The sequence below is a fragment of the Megachile rotundata genome, chromosome 4 (genome assembly GCF_050947335.1).
Source record: "Megachile rotundata isolate GNS110a chromosome 4, iyMegRotu1, whole genome shotgun sequence".
Taxonomy (NCBI): domain Eukaryota; kingdom Metazoa; phylum Arthropoda; class Insecta; order Hymenoptera; family Megachilidae; genus Megachile; species Megachile rotundata.
In genome coordinates this window covers 7,698,523-7,715,140 of record NC_134986.1, presented here as the reverse complement: position 1 = coordinate 7,715,140, position 16,618 = coordinate 7,698,523, and the positions used below count along the sequence as shown (strand labels likewise).

At 39.2% G+C, this 16,618-nt stretch overlaps 1 protein-coding gene across 7 annotated transcripts; it reads right to left on the bottom strand.

The window, feature by feature from the left end:
• Positions 1-9,105: 9,105 nt before the first annotated feature.
• Positions 9,106-16,569, bottom strand: LOC100876547 (annexin B9). 7 transcript variants are annotated; one of them, XR_001096430.2, is made up of 8 exons: positions 16,429-16,569; positions 14,279-14,320; positions 13,570-13,951; positions 13,375-13,454; positions 12,667-12,913; positions 12,081-12,262; positions 10,800-10,925; positions 9,106-10,603 (listed from the first exon to the last, which is right to left on the bottom strand). XR_001096430.2 is itself a non-coding variant. In XM_076530759.1 (8 exons), the coding sequence occupies exons 2-7, from the start codon at positions 14,306-14,308 to the stop codon at positions 11,347-11,349; spliced, it is 972 nt and encodes a 323-aa protein (XP_076386874.1). In that variant the 5' UTR covers positions 14,309-14,320; positions 16,429-16,569; the 3' UTR covers positions 9,106-10,925; positions 11,309-11,346. The 7 variants fall into 7 exon arrangements, 6 of the variants coding, with proteins under 6 accessions (XP_076386874.1, XP_076386875.1, XP_003704902.1 ...); XM_076530759.1 differs by adding an exon at positions 11,309-11,397 and having other exon boundaries at positions 9,106-10,925; XM_076530760.1 differs by lacking the exon at positions 10,800-10,925 and adding an exon at positions 11,309-11,397.
• Between the last annotated feature and the right edge of the window lie 49 nt (positions 16,570-16,618).

The following is a 16,618-nucleotide window of genomic DNA, read 5'->3' as shown; positions in this document are numbered from 1 at the left end:
TGAGAGGAGGTGGCACGAAGGATTTTCGGAATCAAGGTCCGGATTTCGAAATTTTGTATCAGGAGAATATGATATGAAAGGAGGTGGCACGGAGGAATTTCGGGAACAGGGTCAGGATTTCGAAATTTTGTATCAGGAGAATATGATATGAAAGGAGGTGGCACGGAGGAATTTCGGGAACAGGGTCAGGATTTCGAAATTTTGTATCAGGAGAATATGATATGAAAGGAGGTGGCACGGAGGAATTTCGGGAACAGGGTCAGGATTTCGAAATTTTGTATCAGGAGAATATGATATGAAAGGAGGTGGCACGGAGGAATTTCGGGAACAGGGTCCGGATATCGGAATTTTGTATCAGGAGAATATGATATGAAAGGAGGTGGCACGGAGGAATTTCGGGAACAGGGTCAGGATTTCGAAATTTTGTATCAGGAGAATATGATATGAGAGGAGGTGGCACGAAGGAATTTCGGGAACAGGGTCCGGATATCGGAATTTTGTATCAGGAGAACATGATATCAGAGGAGGTGGCACGAAGGATTTTCGGAATCAGGGTCCAGTTTTTGGAATTTGGTATCAGGAGAACATGATATGAAAGGAGGTGGCACGGAGGAATTTTGGAATCAGGGTCCGGATTTCGGAATTTTGTATCAGGAGAACATGATATCAGAGGAGCTGGCACGATGGAATTTTGGAATTTAGGGCCAGATTTTGGAATTTGGTATCAGGAGAACATGATATGAGAGAAGGTGGCACGAAGGATTTTCGGAATCAAGGTCCGGATTTCGAAATTTTGTATCAGGAGAATATGATATGAAAGGAGGTGGCACGGAGGAATTTCGGGAACAGGGTCAGGATTTCGAAATTTTGTATCAGGAGAATATGATATGAAAGGAGGTGGCACGGAGGAATTTCGGGAACAGGGTCCGGATATCGGAATTTTGTATCAGGAGAATATGATATGAAAGGAGGTGGCACGGAGGAATTTCGGGAACAGGGTCAGGATTTCGAAATTTTGTATCAGGAGAATATGATATGAAAGGAGGTGGCACGGAGGAATTTCGGGAACAGGGTCCGGATATCGGAATTTTGTATCAGGAGAACATGATATCAGAGGAGGTGGCACGAAGGATTTTCGGAATCAGGGTCCAGTTTTTGGAATTTGGTATCAGGAGAACATGATATGAAAGGAGGTGGCACGGAGGAATTTTGGAATCAGGGTCCGGATTTCGGAATTTTGTATCAGGAGAACATGATATCAGAGGAGCTGGCACGATGGAATTTTGGAATTTAGGGCCAGATTTTGGAATTTGGTATCAGGAGAACATGATATGAGAGAAGGTGGCACGAAGGATTTTCGGAATCAAGGTCCGGATTTCGAAATTTTGTATCAGGAGAATATGATATGAAAGGAGGTGGCACGGAGGAATTTCGGGAACAGGGTCAGGATTTCGAAATTTTGTATCAGGAGAATATGATATGAAAGGAGGTGGCACGGAGGAATTTCGGGAACAGGGTCAGGATTTCGAAATTTTGTATCAGGAGAATATGATATGAAAGGAGGTGGCACGGAGGAATTTCGGGAACAGGGTCAGGATTTCGAAATTTTGTATCAGGAGAATATGATATGAAAGGAGGTGGCACGGAGGAATTTCGGGAACAGGGTCAGGATTTCGAAATTTTGTATCAGGAGAATATGATATGAAAGGAGGTGGCACGGAGGAATTTCGGGAACAGGGTCAGGATTTCGAAATTTTGTATCAGGAGAATATGATATGAAAGGAGGTGGCACGGAGGAATTTCGGGAACAGGGTCCGGATTTTGGAATTTGGTATCAGGAGAATATGATATGAAAGGAGGTGGCACGGAGGAATTTCGGGAACAGGGTCAGGATTTCGAAATTTTGTATCAGGAGAATATGATATGAGAGGAGGTGGCACGAAGGAATTTCGGGAACAGGGTCCGGATATCGGAATTTTGTATCAGGAGAATATGATATGAAAGGAGGTGGCACGGAGGAATTTCGGGAACAGGGTCAGGATTTCGAAATTTTGTATCAGGAGAATATGATATGAAAGGAGGTGGCACGGAGGAATTTCGGGAACAGGGTCCGGATATCGGAATTTTGTATCAGGAGAACATGATATCAGAGGAGGTGGCACGAAGGATTTTCGGAATCAGGGTCCAGTTTTTGGAATTTGGTATCAGGAGAACATGATATGAAAGGAGGTGGCACGGAGGAATTTTGGAATCAGGGTCCGGATTTCGGAATTTTGTATCAGGAGAACATGATATGAGAGGAGGTGGCACGAAGGATTTTCGGAATCAGGGTCCGGATATCGGAATTTTGTATCAGGAGAACATGATATCAGAGGAGGTGGCACGAAGGATTTTCGGAATCAGGGTCCAGTTTTTGGAATTTGGTATCAGGAGAACATGATATGAAAGGAGGTGGCACGGAGGAATTTTGGAATCAGGGTCCGGATTTCGGAATTTTGTATCAGGAGAACATGATATCAGAGGAGCTGGCACGATGGAATTTTGGAATTTAGGGCCAGATTTTGGAATTTGGTATCAGGAGAACATGATATGAGAGAAGGTGGCACGAAGGATTTTCGGAATCAAGGTCCGGATTTCGAAATTTTGTATCAGGAGAATATGATATGAAAGGAGGTGGCACGGAGGAATTTCGGGAACAGGGTCAGGATTTCGAAATTTTGTATCAGGAGAATATGATATGAAAGGAGGTGGCACGGAGGAATTTCGGGAACAGGGTCCGGATATCGGAATTTTGTATCAGGAGAATATGATATGAAAGGAGGTGGCACGGAGGAATTTCGGGAACAGGGTCAGGATTTCGAAATTTTGTATCAGGAGAATATGATATGAAAGGAGGTGGCACGGAGGAATTTCGGGAACAGGGTCCGGATTTTGGAATTTGGTATCAGGAGAATATGATATGAAAGGAGGTGGCACGGAGGAATTTCGGGAACAGGGTCAGGATTTCGAAATTTTGTATCAGGAGAATATGATATGAGAGGAGGTGGCACGAAGGAATTTCGGGAACAGGGTCCGGATATCGGAATTTTGTATCAGGAGAATATGATATGAAAGGAGGTGGCACGGAGGAATTTCGGGAACAGGGTCAGGATTTCGAAATTTTGTATCAGGAGAATATGATATGAAAGGAGGTGGCACGGAGGAATTTCGGGAACAGGGTCCGGATTTTGGAATTTGGTATCAGGAGAATATGATATGAAAGGAGGTGGCACGGAGGAATTTCGGGAACAGGGTCCGGATTTTGGAATTTGGTATCAGGAGAACATGATATGAGAGGAGGTGGCACGAAGGAATTTCGGGAACAGGGTCCGGATATCGGAATTTTGTATCAGGAGAATATGATATGAAAGGAGGTGGCACGGAGGAATTTCGGGAACAGGGTCAGGATTTCGAAATTTTGTATCAGGAGAATATGATATGAAAGGAGGTGGCACGGAGGAATTTCGGGAACAGGGTCCGGATTTTGGAATTTGGTATCAGGAGAACATGATATGAGAGGAGGTGGCACGAAGGATTTTCGGAATCAGGGTCCGGATATCGGAATTTTGTATCAGGAGAACATGATATCAGAGGAGGTGGCACGAAGGATTTTCGGAATCAGGGTCCAGTTTTTGGAATTTGGTATCAGGAGAACATGATATGAAAGGAGGTGGCACGGAGGAATTTTGGAATCAGGGTCCGGATTTCGGAATTTTGTATCAGGAGAACATGATATCAGAGGAGCTGGCACGATGGAATTTTGGAATTTAGGGCCAGATTTTGGAATTTGGTATCAGGAGAACATGATATGAGAGAAGGTGGCACGAAGGATTTTCGGAATCAAGGTCCGGATTTCGAAATTTTGTATCAGGAGAATATGATATGAAAGGAGGTGGCACGGAGGAATTTCGGGAACAGGGTCAGGATTTCGAAATTTTGTATCAGGAGAATATGATATGAAAGGAGGTGGCACGGAGGAATTTCGGGAACAGGGTCAGGATTTCGAAATTTTGTATCAGGAGAATATGATATGAAAGGAGGTGGCACGGAGGAATTTCGGGAACAGGGTCCGGATTTTGGAATTTGGTATCAGGAGAACATGATATGAGAGGAGGTGGCACGAAGGATTTTCGGAATCAAGGTCCGGATTTCGAAATTTTGTATCAGGAGAATATGATATGAAAGGAGGTGGCACGGAGGAATTTCGGGAACAGGGTCCGGATTTTGGAATTTGGTATCAGGAGAATATGATATGAAAGGAGGTGGCACGGAGGAATTTCGGGAACAGGGTCCGGATTTTGGAATTTGGTATCAGGAGAACATGATATGAGAGGAGGTGGCACGAAGGATTTTCGGAATCAGGGTCCGGATATCGGAATTTTGTATCAGGAGAACATGATATCAGAGGAGGTGGCACGAAGGATTTTCGGAATCAGGGTCCAGTTTTTGGAATTTGGTATCAGGAGAACATGATATGAAAGGAGGTGGCACGGAGGAATTTTGGAATCAGGGTCCGGATTTCGGAATTTTGTATCAGGGGAACATGATATCAGAGGAGGTGGCACGATGGAATTTTGGAATTTAGGGCCAGATTTTGGAATTTGGTATCAGGAGAACATGATATGAGAGAAGGTGGCACGAAGGATTTTCGGAATCAAGGTCCGGATTTCGAAATTTTGTATCAGGAGAATATGATATGAAAGGAGGTGGCACGGAGGAATTTCGGGAACAGGGTCAGGATTTCGAAATTTTGTATCAGGAGAATATGATATGAAAGGAGGTGGCACGGAGGAATTTCGGGAACAGGGTCAGGATTTCGAAATTTTGTATCAGGAGAATATGATATGAAAGGAGGTGGCACGGAGGAATTTCGGGAACAGGGTCCGGATTTTGGAATTTGGTATCAGGAGAACATGATATGAGAGGAGGTGGCACGAAGGATTTTCGGAATCAAGGTCCGGATTTCGAAATTTTGTATCAGGAGAATATGATATGAAAGGAGGTGGCACGGAGGAATTTCGGGAACAGGGTCCGGATTTTGGAATTTGGTATCAGGAGAATATGATATGAAAGGAGGTGGCACGGAGGAATTTCGGGAACAGGGTCCGGATTTTGGAATTTGGTATCAGGAGAACATGATATGAGAGGAGGTGGCACGAAGGATTTTCGGAATCAGGGTCCGGATATCGGAATTTTGTATCAGGAGAACATGATATCAGAGGAGGTGGCACGAAGGATTTTCGGAATCAGGGTCCAGTTTTTGGAATTTGGTATCAGGAGAACATGATATGAAAGGAGGTGGCACGGAGGAATTTTGGAATCAGGGTCCGGATTTCGGAATTTTGTATCAGGGGAACATGATATCAGAGGAGGTGGCACGATGGAATTTTGGAATTTAGGGCCAGATTTTGGAATTTGGTATCAGGAGAACATGATATGAGAGAAGGTGGCACGAAGGATTTTCGGAATCAAGGTCCGGATTTCGAAATTTTGTATCAGGAGAATATGATATGAAAGGAGGTGGCACGGAGGAATTTCGGGAACAGGGTCAGGATTTCGAAATTTTGTATCAGGAGAATATGATATGAAAGGAGGTGGCACGGAGGAATTTCGGGAACAGGGTCAGGATTTCGAAATTTTGTATCAGGAGAATATGATATGAAAGGAGGTGGCACGGAGGAATTTCGGGAACAGGGTCAGGATTTCGAAATTTTGTATCAGGAGAATATGATATGAAAGGAGGTGGCACGGAGGAATTTCGGGAACAGGGTCCGGATTTTGGAATTTGGTATCAGGAGAATATGATATGAAAGGAGGTGGCACGGAGGAATTTCGGGAACAGGGTCAGGATTTCGAAATTTTGTATCAGGAGAATATGATATGAGAGGAGGTGGCACGAAGGAATTTCGGGAACAGGGTCCGGATATCGGAATTTTGTATCAGGAGAATATGATATGAAAGGAGGTGGCACGGAGGAATTTCGGGAACAGGGTCAGGATTTCGAAATTTTGTATCAGGAGAATATGATATGAAAGGAGGTGGCACGGAGGAATTTCGGGAACAGGGTCCGGATTTTGGAATTTGGTATCAGGAGAACATGATATGAGAGGAGGTGGCACGAAGGATTTTCGGAATCAAGGTCCGGATTTCGAAATTTTGTATCAGGAGAATATGATATGAAAGGAGGTGGCACGGAGGAATTTCGGGAACAGGGTCCGGATTTTGGAATTTGGTATCAGGAGAACATGATATGAGAGGAGGTGGCACGAAGGATTTTCGGAATCAGGGTCCGGATATCGGAATTTTGTATCAGGAGAATATGATATGAAAGGAGGTGGCACGGAGGAATTTCGGGAACAGGGTCCGGATTTTGGAATTTGGTATCAGGAGAACATGATATGAGAGGAGGTGGCACGAAGGATTTTCGGAATCAGGGTCCGGATATCGGAATTTTGTATCAGGAGAACATGATATCAGAGGAGGTGGCACGAAGGATTTTCGGAATCAGGGTCCAGTTTTTGGAATTTGGTATCAGGAGAACATGATATGAAAGGAGGTGGCACGGAGGAATTTTGGAATCAGGGTCCGGATTTCGGAATTTTGTATCAGGAGAACATGATATCAGAGGAGCTGGCACGATGGAATTTTGGAATTTAGGGCCAGATTTTGGAATTTGGTATCAGGAGAACATGATATGAGAGAAGGTGGCACGAAGGATTTTCGGAATCAAGGTCCGGATTTCGAAATTTTGTATCAGGAGAATATGATATGAAAGGAGGTGGCACGGAGGAATTTCGGGAACAGGGTCAGGATTTCGAAATTTTGTATCAGGAGAATATGATATGAAAGGAGGTGGCACGGAGGAATTTCGGGAACAGGGTCCGGATTTTGGAATTTGGTATCAGGAGAATATGATATGAAAGGAGGTGGCACGGAGGAATTTCGGGAACAGGGTCCGGATTTTGGAATTTGGTATCAGGAGAACATGATATGAGAGGAGGTGGCACGAAGGATTTTCGGAATCAAGGTCCGGATTTCGAAATTTTGTATCAGGAGAATATGATATGAAAGGAGGTGGCACGGAGGAATTTCGGGAACAGGGTCCGGATTTTGGAATTTGGTATCAGGAGAATATGATATGAAAGGAGGTGGCACGGAGGAATTTCGGGAACAGGGTCCGGATTTTGGAATTTGGTATCAGGAGAACATGATATGAGAGGAGGTGGCACGAAGGATTTTCGGAATCAGGGTCCGGATATCGGAATTTTGTATCAGGAGAACATGATATCAGAGGAGGTGGCACGAAGGATTTTCGGAATCAGGGTCCAGTTTTTGGAATTTGGTATCAGGAGAACATGATATGAAAGGAGGTGGCACGGAGGAATTTTGGAATCAGGGTCCGGATTTCGGAATTTTGTATCAGGAGAACATGATATCAGAGGAGCTGGCACGATGGAATTTTGGAATTTAGGGCCAGATTTTGGAATTTGGTATCAGGAGAACATGATATCAGAGGAGGTGGCACGGAGGAATTTCGGGAACAGGGTCCGGATTTTGGAATTTGGTATCAGGAGAATATGATATGAAAGGAGGTGGCACGGAGGAATTTTGGAATCAGGGTCCGGATTTCGGAATTTTGTATCAGGGGAACATGATATCAGAGGAGGTGGCACGATGGAATTTTGGAATTTAGGGCCAGATTTTGGAATTTGGTATCAGGAGAACATGATATGAGAGGAGGTGGCACGGAGGAATTTAGGAATCAGGGTCCGGATTTCGGAATTTGGTATCAGGAGAATATGATATGAAAGGAGGTGGCACGGAGGAATTTCGGGAACAGGGTCAGGATTTCGAAATTTTGTATCAGGAGAATATGATATGAAAGGAGGTGGCACGGAGGAATTTCGGGAACAGGGTCAGGATTTCGAAATTTTGTATCAGGAGAATATGATATGAAAGGAGGTGGCACGGAGGAATTTCGGGAACAGGGTCCGGATTTTGGAATTTGGTATCAGGAGAACATGATATCAGAGGAGGTGGCACGAAGGATTTTCGGAATCAGGGTCCAGTTTTTGGAATTTGGTATCAGGAGAATATGATATGAAAGGAGGTGGCACGGAGGAATTTTGGAATCAGGGTCCGGATTTCGGAATTTTGTATCAGGGGAACATGATATCAGAGGAGGTGGCACGATGGAATTTTGGAATTTAGGGCCAGATTTTGGAATTTGGTATCAGGAGAACATGATATGAGAGGAGGTGGCACGGAGGAATTTAGGAATCAGGGTCCGGATTTCGGAATTTGGTATCAGGAGAATATGATATGAAAGGAGGTGGCACGGAGGAATTTTGGAATCAGGGTCCGGATTTAGGAATTTTGTATCAGGAGAACATGATATGAGAGGAGGTGGCACGGAGGAATTTAGGAATCAGGGTCCGGATTTCGGAATTTGGTATCAGGAGAATATGATATGAAAGGAGGTGGCACGGAGGAATTTTGGAATCAGGGTCCGGATTTCGGAATTTTGTATCAGGAGAACATGATATCAGAGGAGGTGGCACGAAGGATTTTCGGAATCAGGGTCCAGTTTTTGGAATTTGGTATCAGGAGAATATGATATGAAAGGAGGTGGCACGGAGGAATTTTGGAATCAGGGTCCGGATTTCGGAATTTTGTATCAGGGGAACATGATATCAGAGGAGCTGGCACGATGGAATTTTGGAATTTAGGGCCAGATTTTGGAATTTTGTATCAGGAGAACATGATATCAGAGGAGGTGGCACGATGGAATTTTGGAATTCAGGATCCTGATTTTGGAATTTGGTATCAGGAGAACATAATATGTGAGGAGGTGATAGGATAATTTTTCTAATTTAATGTCTGGATTTTACAATTTTGGTATCAGGAGAACATAAATTATGAAGAGGTATCTCTGATGCTACTTCTTGGAATTTTGGTGACGTAAAATTCCAGAAATTCTCATGTTCTCTTGATACAAATTCTCTCTTTCGAATATGTAAATTTTTATTGTGCTGAGTTTGTTATGTAAGAATAAATACACAATGATTGTTGATAAATTTTTCTTTATTTTTACCACTTTTCATACAGTGCATGACTTAATTAAACATATTGTTTAATCATGTAATTACTAAGTTGTGGAACGCCTGTGACATGCACAAAGAATTAATTGGTTAACCTTGACACCCTGTGCAGTCCTAAACCATAAAAGATAGATATGCACAGTAAATTTTAACAGAGTAGTCAAAGAGAAAGCAGCTACAGCACTCTCAATGATGACGTAATTAGTTTTTATGTATCCCTTAAAAAGTGTCCCTTAATAAGGATTTACTGTACTATCGTTGTAAGAGCACAAATATAATATTTTCCTGCCTTGTTTTCAAGCATGCGTACAAGGTCTCAGAGTAACTCACGGACATGTTTCTGCGCTATAATATGATGATGATTATTATCATTTTGGTACTTCCCTTTTTATCGATGACTTCCATTTTATCATTTTGTCCAAGGAAAACTAAACATTATCCCAACTTATATCTTGAACCGAAGCTTTCATCTTTATTTTAAAATTAACAACATTTACTTTAGACTAGCAATGTAAAACAGCACGGTGTACAATTCTTCTTATCTTAAATTTATTCATTACGAATAGCAAAGATAATAACAGTCAATAATAAATAATATAATGTGGAATGTTTTGTATCAATCGCATTAAAAACAAACAGAAAAAGTGAAAAAAAATGGTTACAAAATATTATATGTGCTATATTTCATAAAAAACATAAGTGATTACATTTAAGAGGAAGTTTATTTCGTGGTTCTCAAACTAGTTATATAGTGTTCTTGGCATGTCATAATTTGTCCGACCCATTTTTTAAATTATCAATTCTTATATTTTTTAACCTTCAAGTATTTAAAAAATCAGATCTTCAATTTTTTATAATTTCAAATTTTCAAATTTCCAAATCTCTAATTCTTTCAATTTTCAAATTCTCACACTTCCAGATTCCTAAATTCTTTAATACTTTAATAAAGATTCGTAAATTCTGTAATACTTTAATACCCAAAATTCTAAACTTCTCAATTCCAAAGTTACATAATTCCACATTCTCAAAATTGGTAATCCCAAAAATGAATAAATTACCGAATATCAAAATTTCTAAATCGAAATTTCCTCAAATAAGAATTTGCCAAAATAATTCTGTCACTCTTACTACATATTACCAGACTAATACACTAAATACGCTAGTGCCCCTAAGGCACCTAAACGCACAGTTTGAGAACCACTGACTTAATCTGAACGAAGTATATTTATTCAACTTGTATTTTTGCCTTTATGTTTTCCTTCTTAACGTTTTCGTAACACAAACGTCCGCAATGTTCAGCGCTGAAAACATAATGGTTCCTCGGTGTCTAGTAGCTGGAATTTATTTCCTCGTCCTGTACTTTTTTCGAACTATCATTTAGACATTGAATGAAACGCTATTAAAACGTGTTCCTAATTCAGCATCGCGATCAAAAGCTTTTTCCACTCAGCGTCGCAATCGCTCTGTAAAGAGAAAATTCCGATATCCGGTTTTACTGAAATTTACACGAACGACAAACGACAAACGACAAACAAATTTTGAACGTGCAATAAAGTCGCGAAAGAAAACGCGTCACAGTTATAACACTTGTTAGAATGGACGGAACGAGATTGCCTCGAGCGCCATCTTCTTTGTAAGAACAGAATTAATAAACTAAACTGATGTTAGAAACAGATGACCAATGTTGTAGTTTTGAAATAGAATTAATGCGAACGGATATTCCCTTCCATAGATTTAACTCAAAAGTGCAATCAAAAGCCTCTTAAAATCTTCGCCGCAGTCACTCTGTAAATGCAAAAGAATTCGGAATAAATTAAAGCGATGTTAATTGTTGAACGTAAAATATTTATGTTCGTATCTGTACATCGGAAACGCGATTAGCATGCATTACACAGAAGCGTTTTAAAATTAGTAAAATTAGTTGACCGGTGAATCATCGCAGTAATTTTTTCAATTTTTGTTTTTTAATAAAATAAGCGTTAATACAATTTAGTTGGAAATGTTTATTATTGACGTAAACGGAAAATTCACGCGAAATTTTGTAGAGGAAACACGCGATACCGTGTTCTTCGCTGAGTACGAATACGGTTAACAAAAGAAAGTTAAATTTAAGCGTCTGAAGCTTCGAAAAATATTGTAAGGAACTATAATCTCTGATATTAAAGTACAATTTGAAACAAAGGAAATCGCTGAACGTTAAACGTATTCATCCAAGTACGGCAAGCAAGAGTCTCTTGTAGTCTCCTGAACAGTCGTCCTGAAATTTATGGAAAATTATAGGGAGCAGACGTTTAGAAGAAAATACATCGTCAGATATGAAGAATTATTTCGCGTATGTGCGTTTGTAATCGATTTTCACGAACATCAATTTTGGTATGAATGTTCCTGTGAAAATATTTTGAAAATGTTCAAAATCCCTTAATCTTTAAATATCTAAATTTTCAAGGCCTTATATACCCAAGTGATCAAATCTCCAAATTTTCAAATCACTAAATAATTAAATTTACAAATTTACAAATCTTTAAATCTATAAATTTTCAAATCCTTAAATTTTTAAACTCTCAAATTTCCAAACAGTTAAATTCCTCAGTTCTCAAATTCTCAAATCCCCAAATCACTAAATTTTCAAATCCTTAAATTTCCAAATCTCTAAATTTCCAAATTCTTAAATTCGTAAGTTCTCAAATCTCTAAATTTTCAAATCCCTAAATTCTCAAATCTCCAAACAGTTAAATTCCCAAATTCTCAAATCCCCAAATCACTAAATTTTGAAAGCCTCATTCCCCAAATTTTCCAATACTCAACTCCTCATATTTACAAATTTGTAAAATTCTTTTTAACAAGTTTTTACACATTCACGTTTGTGAATACCCAAACGCGTATCATAGGAACATTCTAACGGATTTATAGCGTTAAATATATATTTATTATATAACTTACGTCAATATCTCCTGCGAGAGACTGTCCGTACATAATTTGATAAGTTTCCTTAATATCACCCAAATCTATTTCTGATCGTGTTACAATAATACGTATCAGCGTGGAATCGTCGGTACCAAGGCCACGCATAGCTTTGTATAATCTTTCCGCGAAGTACGCTGTCTTATTTCGAGCACATTTGACTGAAATGTGAAGGAATCATAAGTTAAAGTCACGTTCGCATTCCGTTCATTACATCATATCTAAATTGGTATATGTATACGTACATGACACACAAGAAACGTATACTTCAAATATCTCATATTAAAAAACCTAGCTTATACTTAAACCACCTCTTCTACTAAATTTTTTTTACAGTATTATATATTTTTATATATTAATAATTTATTAAAATAATTTAGTACAATAACCTTATTTATTCAGCAAATAATTTAGTAAGTAATCTAAGTGGACTATGTAATATTTATTTTTACTACGTTCTTTTTATAATTTTACTAATTCAATTTTTACTAGATTATCTTAATTGTAATATCAGAAATAGTACCACATGTTGCCCAGATATTTATACACAGTGGGTTACACTTACCGACTGCGAGGTAACCATCTTCAATTGCTCCTGAAAATTCGCTCTTAATAGTTTCTTCTAAACTAACTCCAGCAAGACGTTCGTATTCCTCGAAAATCTTTCGCAATTGAGGATAACTTTTAGTTATGAGGATTGCGTTGAATGTGCTTTCGTCGGTTCCCCATTGACCTTCACCAGCCTCTTGCAATCTTTTAGCGTCTTCGATTGCAGCTTCTTCGTCAACATCGGGGTTCTCATCTCTGTTAGCCTATAAGAAAATGTTATAATAAATAATATTGTAACAAAATGTTATAATAAAGAATACTTCAATAATAAAAGTTCAAAAGAGTAGAACAGCAATTCTCAAACTGTGCAAGACCAAGTCTGGATGCTATAGAAAAAATATGGTGACCAAAGGTGAAGAGGACTTTCATTTGTTTATTTTCAAGCATCACTATAATTTATATTTCAAAATTGAGTAAATTGAATTAAGTAAACTTTGTTTATTAATAATCTTGTTGTTTGTTAATCACATACTGTTAATTTTGAACAATTATTTTGCTACAAATAAAATAGAAAAAAATATAATAATACGCAGCTGCAAGATATCCTAAAGATGACATTCTATTTACTACTAGTATAAAATTTTTAAATCTAAAATTTTAATATCACCCGCCTACAAAAAGTTTGAGAACCACTGCCACAGAAAGCGATAAAAAAGTCACTTACGCAAGAGAGAGAAACCAAAAGCCTCTTAAAATGGCCGGACGTGTCGCTTTTCAAGTCATCCTCCAATTCATTTCCGTACACTGCAAACGTTTCACAATTGGAATTAAAAATCACGCCTCGTTTCGCTTTCTCCACAGATAATCATGCATTGTAACGTAATTGCTAGGAGATGCGTCACTGTGCGGGTTCACTTACGTTCCTTGTAAACGGCAGATATGGTCTTGATGCCATAATTGCTGAGCGATGCTAGCACCTCGATGAGAGCTCCTTCGTCCGTGCCCATACCGGAAATTGCATTATGGAGTTCTTTAGCGTAATACTCCGGCAGCGGTGTCATTAACGCTAAGATAGCCTTTTCGAAGTTACCACCGAGTTCCGATTTCAATTCGGATATCAAATCTTTTCCGTACATCGTTTTGAATTTGTCGGCAATTTCGAGACGCTGCACTATACCGCGATGGGCGAGGACGTCGATGATGGTTTGTTCGTCGGTACCGAAACCCTTCATGGCGGTTCGAAGGAGAGCAGCATCTTCTTCAGGGTTGAAAGGTTCGGCAGGATACACCGTTGGGGTGCACTGAAATTATCGAATCTTTAATTAACTCTTCGTGGCCCACGTTCGAGATATTTCAGACAGAAGTCCTGCACTTTTAAATGTTACCGCAAATTAACCTTGCAACAGGAGTATTTCGTAACATGTACTATGCTCAAGGTAGATTTCACTCGGTTTAAGTTCAATTTGTATTATTTTAAAACGGGAAAATGGTATACGTTACATAAATTTTTAAATTGGTAGGTATGAATATTTGAAATTGGTTTATAAATTTAAAAGCAAATTTGAAATTTTCTAGCTAGACTATTTTAGATAGGCTAGTATTATGCAATAAGAAAGAATTTTAATTACCTGCACGTGGTAGTATTGCCTGGCCGACATTGTCGCAATTAACTGCAAATGAGAAATTCACATGAAATAAGGACATATTTATTGCGATTGTCAATATAATTCTTAGTAACAAAAGTATTTTAGAAAAGAAGAAATGTATGATAAGTAGAAAAGGATTCGGTATCTGTAGCATCGAGAAGTCATAATCGATTGACAAAATTATTAATGGAATCAAAACAGATCAATACGCAGGAGCTGACGCATCAACTATTCCAGTCCCTTATAGGAATGTAACCTTGCTACAAATATAACGAGGTAAATCTTGTTAAATTTTTTAACCGGTAAAAATAGGCAAGTGAAAATATAGTACAAGGACAGTAAACTTGTATAAAAAATTTTGAGATTCTTTTAAATTGAGAACCACTGTACAATCCTGAGCGCCACACCGTCGCGGCGTCACGAAATCCACGCCGCATCCAAATTGTTGATTTACGAGCTCCTCCTATCTCTTTCTCACAAAAGTCTGCACTGTTTCTATGCCCTTGAACGAATTAATACATAAAAGTAACAATCGATCATCTGTTACCAAGTGAGTCATCGATTAATTCGTTGTGATCTGTCAATGTAAATAATCCTTTATTGTTTAGCAGATATTTACACTGTCAAAGTCGAACATGAGTATGCATGTTGAGGTGTTACATAAATTGAAGATGTTTACATTCTTATATTGGTAGATTTTTATATTTTCAAGTTTCTATATTTATTAGAGATATCTATAATGTGAGATTTGTTGAAGATATTTATAATCCCAGATTTAGTAGAGATATCATTGATCTGAGATTAGTAAGAGATATCTCTGTGTTTAGATTCTTAGATCTTTGAACTTTTGTATTTATAAATTTTAATATTATTGTGTATTTGGATTTTAGGATTTCTGAGTTTATATGTTCTTGAAGTTCTAGATTTTTGAATCTTTAGATTTTGAGACAGATATATACCTATATTCCTAGATCTCTAAATTTCTATATGTATGATGTAGTTACATTTTAAGATCACTATCCTCAAATCCTTATAATCTCAAATTTCTGCATCTATTCCTACATTCTCAAATTTCAAAATTCCTAGATCCTTATATTTCCAAATCCCTACATCCCCAAATCTCTACATTTCCAATTCCCTACATCTCCAAATTTCTCCTTTCCCAAATCCCTATATCCCTATATTCCCAGATACCTAGATTCCTATGTTTTCAAATTTCTACATACCCAAATTCCACATTCATAAATCCCTACATCCTCAAATTTCTATATTCCTAAATCCATACTTCTCCAAATCCCCACATCCGCAAATTCCTACATCTCCAGATCCCTATATTTCCAAATTCCTGCCTCCTCAGATCTCTATATTCCCAAATCCCTATATTCCTAGACCTCTACATTCCTACCTCTAATATCAATAAAAACATTACATCACTTCCATTAATATCCCACTTCTAAAATTTACATATTCATCAAACTTGTTTACATTGGCTCCACTCGAATTAGGTTAGGTTACCTCAAACACCCCAAATCTCTATTACCCTATTCTTACATCACAATACACCCATATCCTAAATAACAATCAAAATACCACACCATTCACACAAACATCTCACTTTCTAAAAACGTACATTCAGAAAAAAATTGCTTAGATCTCTTCCTCTAGGTTATGTTACTCGTTCATATGGTTCCTACATCCCAGATTCAAGTTCGCGGAACGTTATGAATCATACGCAATTGCCGGATGATTACGCAGTTGCGCAGCCAAGAATCCGCAACACGGCGTCGTACACAAACCGTTCGAAAACAGCGATGACACGATGGAACAAGATTTACGATTGTATATTTAGAAACCGATGATGTTCCATCTAAAGCCATCAATCTGAAAATATGTTCTCGTTCTGGTTAACAGAGACACTTTTGCGGTCGATTCGAATTTCACGAAACCATAGAACGTCACCTTGCGATCGGTCGCGATTTTTACGCCGACAAAGCCGCAAACGAAGGAATTTTTTTTTGTCACTACGCTGTTTAAGTCGATGCGTTTAATGCACGAGATTTAGGTTAATTCTATTATACTGGAAGGTCGAAGATTGATCGATAAAGAACCGTGTCTTCGGGTGTGGCTCTTACCTTGTATGTGGTACAGCGATGATGGTATCCCGCGTTCTTGGACTACTGGCTCCGTGCGGTTCTGGCAAGCGACTGAAGCAAACCGTTCCTCCTCGTCACGGATATTCTTCGTGACAATGGTGGGAGCGAAAAACCGAGAGAACGTATGTACGCGGATGATCTAAACATCGAGGTTAACGATGCAGATATT

Coding starts and splice junctions, on each gene's coding strand:
- LOC100876547 (XM_076530759.1), bottom strand. CDS start 14,308: ATGTCGGCCAGGCAATACTACCACGTGCAG. Junction 12,914..13,374: donor TTTTGGTTTCTCTCTCTTGC/GTAAGTGACTTT, acceptor ATTTTCTTATAG/GCTAACAGAGATGAGAACCC. Junction 12,263..12,666: donor AGATGGTTACCTCGCAGTCG/GTAAGTGTAACC, acceptor TTCACATTTCAG/TCAAATGTGCTCGAAATAAG.